We start from the raw sequence: 12,238 nt of genomic DNA on the forward strand, positions 1-12,238 counted from the left end.
AAAGAACACATGTAAATGATAATATGACTGTTTTGTCCACATCAGGAATAGGCTACTATGTACCAGAGGGCCAATGATCTGCAATATTGCAGTGTGAAATATGCATACATTTTCACACATACTGTACATCATTATCATGAGTTGACAGCTGGCAGAGCACGGATCAGCAAAAATAAAAGCAATATTGGACTTGAATGTTTCTAAAGACGATACAGCCCAAACCTTTGTGAAGAGGTAAAGAGGTGTGAAGTGTTAATATACTGTAGCCATCTTATCCAGTAGGATATTGTTGGAGAGCAGATGAGACTGAATGTTGAAAGTGCGAGGGAAGCAGGAGCAGGACAAATTATGTTTTTGATAGGAGTCTACTTTGCATGATTTAGTATAAACTCAAGTGTTTTGTTGTACTCTACAGTATGTTTTTGTCCCACTTAGATTTTACGGGACATTTATTTCAGCAGATGACTGGCCTGTGATAGACAAATGCATGTTAAGAGGTACTACCAGATGGAGAAGGAGAAATACATGGTGTCAGCCCAAAACCTTGAATAAATATTTGTGACAAACTCAAAATGTATCTAATTGAACTGTGTTTAAACTATTGTCACTGTTTAGTTATTTAACACTTGGCCATAACAACATTTTAAAGGCAACACAAATATATTAACTACTGTAAGACCTATATGATATACAGTATTTACAGGAACTAGAAGAAACACATTCTCTGGAAAAGTAAACTAGCTGATGTGACTGGTTTGTGTGATACAAACCAGTCACATGTATCCATAAGCACAGGTTGCGTTAGACTTTCTCGTTGTCTGTCATTTTGACAGACAGGGTTGTAACAATTCCGTCATAATCTATTATTACCAATCATTTTAATTTGAATGTTTTAATGATAACAAGACATATTTACTAGTTTTTAATTTTCATTTATTAATTTTAATTTTTTATAATTAGGTAATTATGAATCATATTTCTCTATATCTGTATCAGTGCCTGTTGCCAAACCGGCAGTGACAGATGAGCCTGGGCCCACAAAGAGCCTGGGTCTGTCCGAGGTTTCTGCCTAAAAGGAAGTTGTTCCTCGCCACTGTTGATAACTAAGATAACTCTTGTTATGATGTGATACTTTAAATAAAATGGAATTTAAATAATAACCCTTAGCAGACAATTTCTGTTTAACTGGACACTGCGTGAATTACTTATAGTTACGGTAGATCAGGGTTATAATCTGACAAAATGATGGATGGCCTTCAGATTTTGCCGACATTGTTAAAAGAAATTTGGTAAATGACGTAAATAAAAATTCAGTAAATATGACCGTGTCTGTCTTTTCCACCTTTTGAGTTAACTTTTTGCACTTTTTAATTGAGGCTAAAGGCAAGTTTGATTAGAATGAATGCAGAAATGCATTAGAATCAGCTCAACTGTGTGCAAAAATTCTAATTGCAAATACGAAGAGTAAACTTTAGTGCTTTAGTGGTCAGATAATGACCACAGAACTTCCATGAATGAGACAAGTGATTGTGTTCCTTACTCAAATTATTATTACCTAATGTTTGGGTTGGGTGTGTAGGTGTTGCACCGCTTCCCTGCCCACATTCACTCTGTTCCTGCTGGTAATAATCTGATAACTGAATAAATCAGTGAAATTCAGTGCCAGGGCCTTGTCAGATTATTTAAATTATTATGTGTCAGCTCTTTCCAGTCCCTATTGTTCTAGCAGATGTGCTAATGCACCATTACAGCCGGGGGATTTACAGCATGCCTCGGAATACAAGGTAAAATGGGCTCCTAAACAAAAACACACTGTTGTACTACACTGTTTCCCCTAATAAACTCAAGCGACAACACCATACAGATAGTTTGGCCAATGTGCAGCGTGCATATTAATTAGTTTGACCTAAGACCTAAGAATCAGTATTAACCATTTCTATGCCATTTTATTCATTTTCAATCAATTCAATTTCTGCACAGAGAGCTGTACAAACTGTTACATGTATGTAGCGGCATCATCATTGCTTCATTACAATATAAACTAGCGCAACCAATCACTATTCATAACAAAGCTGCTCCACTGATGCAGCATCCTGCGGCAGCCATGTTGGAGGACCACTGTTCCATGAATCCCATTTAAAAGTGACAACTCTGCGCTCACAGCAGTATCAAACAGACACTGTTCATTTTGGTGCTACTTTTTGCCAAGGACTCAGAATGTCACAACAATTACATTGGACAGATTATGCATGAAATTATCTCAATTTCTTTTAACCCCAGCAGCTGTTTATGATTATTGCAATTTGTGATTTATCAACTTAAATACTTAAACCTACATCTTGTCTCAATGCACTGTTTGTATTTGTAAAAATGGCCAAGGCATGCAAATCATGAATAAACATAGAAAACGATTAATGAACAGTAAAGTGTGGGAGGAGCAGATAGTGGTATTAGGCCCAAAACCTTGTGGCTTTAGTTACAATTAACTCAGCTGACCTTTCTCACGATAAAACATTTTGTTTCATAGAGAATAACAATGTAGTACACTGCGTCACAGACTTGAATCATAATCCAAAACATAAATGTATCAATTAGACATGAGATTATGATAGCCTTACTCTTTTTTTGGCTGTTCAGACAAAAAATACAAATAACAAATGGCTGGAAGAACATTTCTTAAGGATTTTAAAAGAACTCTGAAATATGACATCCCTATTGCTTACATTACATTAAATAAATGTTATTAATAGTATCTCATTACATTTTTTTCTGAGCTCAGTAGGCAAAGACCAGGTGTGTCTTTGAAACCGGAGGCATTAGTAATTAAAACAGCTGGCATAGCCAGTGATATGATCATGTAGAATAGCCTTCTAATGAATAATGGTAAGACAGATGACCGTAAAGTCACGACCCCATTCATAAGCAGAGCCCTCAGATCTCATCTTTGTGCAATTCTGATCAAATATATTAAATTAATATATCAAGTGTTTAATTTGTCTTACAGAGACATTTCAGTTATATCAGAAACTCCAGCCAACACAGAGAAAGTCGTGACTGTTTAAAAAGGGTAACAACACGAAGCCCACGCAGCAGACCACACACCACTGCAGGACTACATATTTGGATTGGGATTGCCTTCCAAGTGTGTCGTAACTGTGAATTGTTTCTTACGGGAGAATGTTTATCAGGAGAGGCTCTATCGATCTGTGCACCCAAAAGGGAAAAGACTCTGCAGCATACTGATAGCTGATAGTCACAGGGCCAGCCATGTGGTTAGCAGTTGGATTCACCGCATTACAAGTAGGGTTACGGCAGAGTTAATGATGAGCAAGGTTCAGTTTAGGTGTAATGGCAGCAGGGGATAAAGACTGAATGTCTGTGTGAAATTAGACAGTCAGGGTTTATTGACAAAAAAGGGCAAAGCATTGAAATTGATCCAGGTTCACAATCGAAATAGAACAACAGAATCTGCTACCACCTACACCCTCATCCCAGCCTGCCTGTGGTGAAAAACAAATATACACACAAACACATCTTCATTAGGCATCCGACATAAATACACATAAACCAGTTGAGGTATATCACACCTGGCATGTTTTCAGCCCATTTAATCCAGTGTGTGCTTCAGAGAGGGGTGGTTATGAGGCCTACCTGTGACCTGCAGCTTATCGGCAGTGACCTCACACTTGAGGAAAAGACGCCCCCTCCTTTCGGTGTGATCGGTTCCACACATGCTGGGCACGTTCATGACACACTGATTATGGACATTCATATCGCAGGCTGGAAGGACAGAGAGAGGAGGTACATGACATTACAGAAGGATTAGCTTCATGCACTTGATCCAAATCAAATCAAACTGAATGGCTCAGGGCTTTCTTAGAATTGACTGAAATACTGATGCCATTGTGAATGAGCATGCCAAATATAGTAAGCTGCTTTAAAAAATGCCCTTGAGACTTTCTTTATCTACTGTATATAAGGACATATTTCGATTTCATTCCATGTATAAATATTTGGCACAATATTAAAGGAGAGTTTTTCAGAAAGCTGTGTGAAAGAGAAGATAACAAGGTTATGACCCAGATTCAGCCGTGTGATGTCATGCATACATGGCATGTGTGTCAGCCAACAGTTAAATGGATTACATCATCATGCCACCAAGTCAGTAGGTGAATAAGTGAATAATAAAAAACTATTTATTGTTTGTGCCTCACTGTAACAGTTCTATTGCTAACCATTGCTTAAAAATACTACAGTGTGATCATATTGTGGTGTGATTAGAGGTGCAATTGATCTTCCAAAACAGTTTGCTGCGCTACATCTCTATTTATGTACACCCTGAAGCAATCATTAGGCATAACTGGTGGTCTGCAGCAGGTGAAAGATAATGTATTTAGGAGCTCATTAAGTCACTCAGACTAATCCACTAACAAAAGATTAAAGGGAATAATAGTGAGGGAAAGATATTAATAAAGATACGGTAAAGCTTTTGATAGCAGGCCTATTCAGGGTACACGAAACCTAGCTGCAGACTGAAAATAGACTGTGAGATTTTAATGAGTGAAAGTCAATGAGGAGGGGAAATACAAGGGCCTATGATGTTCAGTGAAGAGGAACAATATTTTTTTTTTTTCAGGAGACTGATGCTGATAAAGTGGCTCTGTGTAGAGCCACTTATAGCAAACCATTATTTTCCTATGTATGCCATAATTATGCCTCATCGACCTGTAATAGTGCAGGATGAATCATCCTCTGTTAGTGTTTGAGCATCAACTTCAGGCCCTACACCACTTCATACACACAATTATACATTGACACAAACTAATGTTATATTATAAATTGTTTCAATTTTAAATCTCTTAACCACTGTGTGAGAAGTTGCAGAAATAAAAATTAAGAACTTACACTCGCACTTCATGCCCTGGTGGATGAGGCCATACAGCAGAGAGCCACAGTGGTCACAGAAAGTGGGGCTCCCATAGGTATGGATCTTAAACTTGTGCTTTGTTCTGGGATCCTGAAACAATCAAAACACAGAGAAAGGCAAACCAATTACCAACTGTCAATTAGTTATAGCTATAAGAGCACATGCTACTGGACACTAAGAGGAAGGAAAAATACCTGATTATTAACAATGTACTGATTCAAAGTTGGAAAGCCAACTGCAATAACAGTTTCAATTATGTAAATCGCCTTAGGCAGTTTCTCAACATTGGAACATTGTCTGTGGCCTACTGGTGACACCACTAAGAAATATGGTTTTAAAACGAGTTTTGACGGTCTGACTTTCTGTTCTGCAGAAGTTGTTGAAAAAATATAGACAAAATTGTTTTTTTAACTAGTGCATTATTGTAACCTTTACATATATTATTGTTCATTTGACTTATTTTATGCATTTTACATTTTGAAAGCTATCATACTGTTTGGAAGAACATAAAAACGTATGTAATTGAATCAAATGGCAGGTAGTATGCGAAAAAGAAATGTTAATCAGATAGAATTCGGTACACTTCTGGACATAAAATGTTCTGTAAAACCTTTTTTTTTCTTCATAATTTCAAAAATATCTATCCTTCAAGCTTTAGCCAACTACGGCTCCATCCTTTATCCTCTGACACTCACACATGTTACTAAAGGAAAAATGCAAGATGAAATCAACCCACTGCATCACAGGACACCATTGTGTGTCACGGAAATGAAAGTCACTCAGCAGACAATTCATTGCTGATTGCCAACTGACTGCTTGATTTTTTCTTATACAACTTGAAGTGTTAGCCAATCAATCTCTAACAGCTTTTTATTAAACCATTGTTTTGGGGGTTGTCTTTTCATCTTTATTGACCACATCAGTGAATAAGAATGGAGTTGTTTGTACTCAATGGGCTTCGCATTCGATTCAAAAGGCACCAAAAAAGTAAAACACAAAAATACATTTATTTAACATGTTTGTTTGTTTGTCTGTCAGCAGGCCCGATGTTTATGAAACTTAGTGGAAGGGTGTAGCATGGACCAAGGAATAACTCATTACATATTGGAGCAGATCCGAATAACAGGGCAGATACTGTACACCACGCCGGGGGGCATGGCTTTGGTGGAGGTCTGCACATTCTGAGTGCCCTTCTAGTTTGTTTTTTTGTATGTTTCTCACATGTTATTAAAAACTATTTGTACAGGCACCCCGATAGCTCAGTTGGTAGAGCAGGCGTTTACTCCTCGACGCAGCTGGGTTCGACTCCGACCTGTGGCCCTTTGCTGCATGTCATTCCCTATCTCTCTTCCCTTTCATTTCTTCAGCTACCCTGTCAATGAAGGCCTAAAAATGCCCCAAAAAATAATCTTTAGAGAAAAAACAAACAAACAAACAAACAATTTGTGTCATAACATATTGAGGTTCACATATTTATTTTGCTATAACAAGATTTGGATGTTCAAAAACCAGGGAAACCCATTCATTTTCCAGTCAGATGTTGCAGGTGGTTATGTAATGCATTCATTCAGAATCTCTCCAGAGTGTTATTGTGTTTTAATGGTGCTTAAGTGAGCATTTTACAGGATGTAAAACAAGCTGGAACCTCTTCTTGCAGATTCACACTGGGACCCACAGTTAAGCTACATGATTGCATCATCCCTTAACCACGTAATATTAAGTCCTTTTTGATAACTTGCACAATTAAAAACTCCAGGTTATACTGGAGCTGATCAAACCCCAAGTGTATGAGCAACTCCCCCACTTTCAAGTCATCACCACTGGCTGGGCCAGCATCCATGCAAGAAGTATGGCCCAAACGGCCACTGTTACTATACAGTATTTATGTGCCACTTGAAGGTAAGTGGTATAGTACGGATATATTACAATGCCACTCCTGTATGTTATACAGTGTAGTGTCCCTGTCACATGCATACATTCATTCATCTCATACACTCAACCTGTGGCCTATAAAGCACTTTCCTCTGAAAAATGGCAGACTGCCACTTTTCCAAGCACCCGATCAAAGTGGTTTCCTGCTCATTCTCAAATTGTGCTGTACTGTAAATCTTTTTTAGAGTTGGAATCTGATCAAGCGGATTTGCACTGAGAAAATTATTCAGGCTTGTCCGTTGTTTTTTCACTGCATCTATTTGAAAGGAAAAGTCTTTGTATTCCCTAGAAATAAGGGAGTTTCATTCTCCCAGGAAAGAGAGATATTTTTTTCTGTATCTTGAGAAATACAGTGTCAAATGAGAATGTCAAATGAGAAATGAATGAAAAGAGCTTGACCCAGGAGAAATACATCATCAGTAAGAGGAACAGGATGGCATATATCTCAGTGAGAGTTGACACTATCACACGGTTAGGCGCCACAGTAATCAATGTTTCTGTTTGCCATTTCAGTCAGTTTGCCACTGACCTCTGGTCTAATGCAACAGAGCCTCAATTTAGGTTCCTCATATCTTGCTTGCAATCTGCCATTTCCCTGCCTGTCAGTCAGCAGAGGCTTTACACCTTAATAGGACAAAGAGAAATGCTTCCTTTGTCTGTCTTTCAGTCCACGGGTGTACGTGACAGAGACAGTAAGTCCTGATCTGAAACAGAGATGTTTACATTCCAGCTGTTGCAGGCATACCTAATTTGAATGCCCTATATTAAATTCTGATTTACATAAAAGTCAAATGTTAAAGTAAAAGTAAGTAATCAATGGCTTTTTTTCTGTTGGACATGAGGGAATTAAAACATCTTGAGCCCTATTCAAACGGGACAAGTATTACCTGGGGACCTTTAGTAATTTGAAATAATTGCTGAGGTTGTTTGTGATCTTAATCCTGTGGGAATCTGCCATGTCTGTAACTTGTCAAGTAAAAATTCCACCGCAAATGACCTACCATATTTCGCCAAACACAGAAGTCATGTAATAATATTAGTCTCGCGCGAATTGGCATCTCTGCGATTCGGAGAAGTACTGGCTGTCTCGGCAATTATAAATTAAAGTTTTGACAGAGCCTTCACATCATATCTGGGGGATAATGTCAGTAAATATGAGTGAAATACAGACTTCCCTTAACCCGTGTGAATGCGCTGCATGAAACCCAGACGTTGGGGGGTTAATTTCAAAATCACATGAGGTCAACAGGTAGTAATAGTCCCTTGCAAATATGGGTTTAAGACACAGCTTGTAGTGGCCTGTAATAAAAACTGAAAACCGACCAGGAAGTGACAGAAAGTGACCAGGGAACTGACAGAAAATCTTCGCCCTGATGAAGTAATCACTGAATCATCACAATTAATCAACAACAACCCAAACTATCTGTATAAATTATGGTCGTTTAGTGCTCAAGGATCATAAAATCAGGCCGTATCATGCCTACAAACGTTTCAGAAAGAGTAGCAACACTTTATTTTAAAGAGCTCATATTATGCTTTCAGAAGTAATCGTTTCGAAAATCCTGAATTGAACTGTGGCCAGTTCAGGAAACAGTCATCAGTAAAATGAACAGAACACACCATAAGGTTGGGGTTGTAGTCCTGGATAGTGTTAATAAATAAATTTTAACCACTAACTCTTCAATTCATTGTCTTTTGGAAGATGAAACAGAGGAGATTTCCCCTTGCACTGACAAATACAGCGTCTCCTAGACATGGTGACACAACTATCTGAACTCTTCGGGCCTCCGCTCTAACTAGCTTGGTTTGAGGGTGTGCCACACTCAAGCATTATAACGTGTGTTACAAAGTGACGCTAAATGACACGCGTTTGTCCCAGAATTAAAGGCTGGACTTCAATAGAGCTGTTTTGAGCAGTTCCTGAACGCTGTTTTCTGTGGGAGATGGTAACTCCCTTTGGGGTGGACTTTGGGCTTTTTCACTTTGTAAACCTATTACGTGCACAAATATAAAATGGAGTGTTTTAAGTCCCATTTTATAACACAAAATAAATATTGGAGTGTGGCAGGGCTGGATCGATGGGTAGAGCACTGAGAGGCTGATGCCTCAACGCAGAGGTCCAGGGTTCGAGTCCGACCTGTGACGATTCCCTTTCTCACCTAGCTGTCCTGTCAAAAATTAAAAGGCAGAAATTCCCCCCAAAAAATAAATTAAAAAAAATAAATATTGGAAACACTGGTATCTACATAAGAGTGACATGACACTGTCATGACATAGTCATGACACATGAACCCTAACCCTAATAACTCCACAAACCGAATGACACTTACTAAAAGAAGCGTTATGTCATAAATGTTTATGACTTGTTTATAATGTTTATGACACGTTCATGACAGTGTCATGTCACTCTTATGTAGATACCTTCAAGTAAAGTGTAACCTAAATATTTCACAAACTCAGTGGGCATTTTCTGCTTTACTTTTCTGAATGAGTCTGTGATTTCTAAGAAGCTCACAGCAAGTTATTTTGACTGCCAAGCTAAAGTCTTCTGACATGAGCAGTTAGATGCTGATGGTCGGCTTATCGGAGATGTCCATCATCTTGAGTGACTTTAAACTCCTCCATCACATATGACAACTTGAAGTAAACACACAGTAGATGAAGAAGTAACACCTCACAGCTAAGGCAATCTGCAGAATAATTATCCACATCCAAAGCAATCCGGTATGGAGTTCCGTGACTGACTTGAATTAATTAAATTGGGGTGTAAAACAGAATCTAGATTTGACAGCAGGTCTGAAAAACGCCCCTGCCCATAGCGGCTTAGTAACCCCTGCGCAGAATAAATGTCCAAATAATATTTTAACTTGTATTCTGTTAAAAATTTAAGCTGCAATGGCCAAAATATTTTTTGCCATTTTGTCAAATTATCATTTCCGTGGGTCATAGAGCAAACTTTACAATCACATGCAGTGCACATTGTCAAATTCGCAGCCCCAACCACATTGCGCACAGAGCAGCAGTCAGTAAGGACAGAGAATAAAACGAGACAGGTAAATAGAAAGAGAGAGAAAGGGCTTGTGCCACAGCTGCACTTACTCATGTCCACCCACACACAGCTGATCCTGAAGGATTATTTCTCCCCCCCTTCCCCTCCCCCTTTGCATTGTTCCCTACATCTAGATGAATGAGCGATGGCGACTAAGAGCCATGTTCAGCTGCAGATGGATCATGTATTTTTACCAACTGTCACATCAGCTTTTGATGGGAGAACATTTTTTTAAATCTTCTCAGATAATGGAAAACAGTCACAACTAAAAGACAAGGAGATGGTGGTGAATCAACAAAAAACTAGTGCCGTCAGTTAAACATGTTATTAATGGAGTTAACGCAAACCCATTTTATTGCGAGATTAACATTCTTTTTGGCCTAGCAAACTTTGTCGTTTTTTTCACATGCTGTTGCAACAACTAGTAACGTTAGAACAACTACAACACCACACCGGATCTAGCTAGACCGGAAACAAAACAACAGGCACGCCGCACACACTTGTTTGGGCTTGCGAGCCGGCCAAAGAGTAGTAGGCTAACGTTACGTTTTGAGTGGATGGCGAGCGTGAGACAACGAAATGGATGCCAATAAGATTCTGAATGGAAAGTTTACTTTTTAAAAGTTGCCAAATGGTTCCATTGACAAGACCAAAGTGATCGGTGTGTTTTGTTGTTGTGAACTGAGCTATCATCGCAGCACGTCCAGTCTCAAATATCACTTGATGGCCAAGCACACAGCTGATGCAAGTTCAAAGCCAGGTGACAAAAGCACAAAGCAAGCCGATCCACTTTTCCATGTTGATAAGACCCTTTAAATGAGAAAAAAACAAACAAAAAGAAATCAAGGGACATTTAGAATAGATAAAAATGTGCGATTGTGATTAATTGCGAGTTACCTATGACATTAATGAGATTAATCATGATTAAATATTTTAATCGTTTGACAGCACTACAAAAAACATCCAGTTCCTTGAGCCTTGAGAGCAGCTTCACACGTGTGTGCCTGTCAGACTCTACGAAGTGGTCAATCACTGCGACAGACCGTGAAAACTCACACTTACTCTCCTGTATTGGCAAAATGATAGTATGTCTGTAAGAATGAGAGTGTGGATGTCTCAAGCTCAGTTCCTGTTTGTGCTGTGTCTACAGTCATTTGTATTATTGATTAAAATATATAACTCTTAATTAGTGGATTATTCTTGCTGACCAACAATCAAACAAGACTAAGAGTCTACCATAAATGTTAATGTCAGCATTCAAACATGCTCACAATGACAATGTTATCTTGCTGATGATAAGCAGGTATAATGGGTTGTTTTTAGCATGCTAACATTTTCTAATTAGCACTACACAAAAAGTACAGCTGAGACTGAAGGGAATGTCATTACAGGGCTTGACATTAACTTTTTGAGGCACTTGTCCTTCGGACAAGTACATTTATATTTCACTTGTCCATGCACAAAAGTCACTTGTCCGGGTAAAGATTTATCATTTTATACATTTTTTTGTGTTTTGCTAATGCAGAATTTGAACAAACCGTTGAAAGCATCCAAACTCTATCAACATTAATAAAATTCAGTTTAAACAGTAGAAACAAACGTGTCCCAAGAATAGATTTCCCCTTCAACAAGAAAAAAGGATCTCCAGACTCATAATACAAAGTTATACTTTGCACGCCGGTGTGCAGAAGTTAATATATTGAGATTCTAAGTGAATATTTTAAAGATTCTCATTACTTTCAGATTCCTAGTCAATATTCTAAGTTACTATGTCAATATATTGAGATATTTTGAGATATTGAGTCAATATATTGAGATTGTAAGTCAATATTTTAAATGTTCTCATTGCTTTGAGATTCTTAGTCAATATTCTGAGTTACTAAGTCAATATATTGAGATACTGAACCAATATGTTGAGTTACTAAGTCAATATATTACAATACTAAGCCAATATATTGAGATTAAGTCAATATTTTATACTTTCTCATTACTTTGATATTCTTTGTTTATATTCTGAGATACTGAATCAATATATTGAGATACTAATTCAATATTGAATATATTGAATACTGACTTGAACTTATAATACTAATACTATATCTAAAATAATTTTGTAGACATAACGTGTTTTTTTTTTTCTTTCTACAATTTCACTTGCTACCCGGCAGAAAGTTACCAAGGGATCCTTTAAAAGGTGTAGCTACTTTACAGTTGATTATTACCTGATATTTAATCCTGCAAGTCGCAGAGCTGAGGTTTTACAATAACTGACAGACAAACGAGTAGCGGAGCAGCGAGTAGCGGAGCAGCGAGTAGCGTTACGAGGCAGT

At 38.0% G+C, this 12,238-nt stretch overlaps 1 protein-coding gene across 1 annotated transcript in view; it reads right to left on the minus strand.

Annotated features, from left to right (window-relative positions):
• prkcaa (protein kinase C, alpha, a) overlaps positions 1 to 12,238 on the minus strand; it is a 155,948-nt gene that overhangs the window by 65,272 nt on the left and 78,438 nt on the right. Inside the window, 2 exon segments of the mRNA XM_028593335.1 lie at positions 3,652 to 3,780; positions 4,906 to 5,017. Of these exon segments, the coding sequence (XP_028449136.1) occupies positions 3,652 to 3,780; positions 4,906 to 5,017 (241 nt within the window).

Source organism: Perca flavescens, chromosome 2 (assembly GCF_004354835.1).
Source record: "Perca flavescens isolate YP-PL-M2 chromosome 2, PFLA_1.0, whole genome shotgun sequence".
NCBI classification, from domain to species: Eukaryota; Metazoa; Chordata; class Actinopteri; order Perciformes; family Percidae; genus Perca; species Perca flavescens.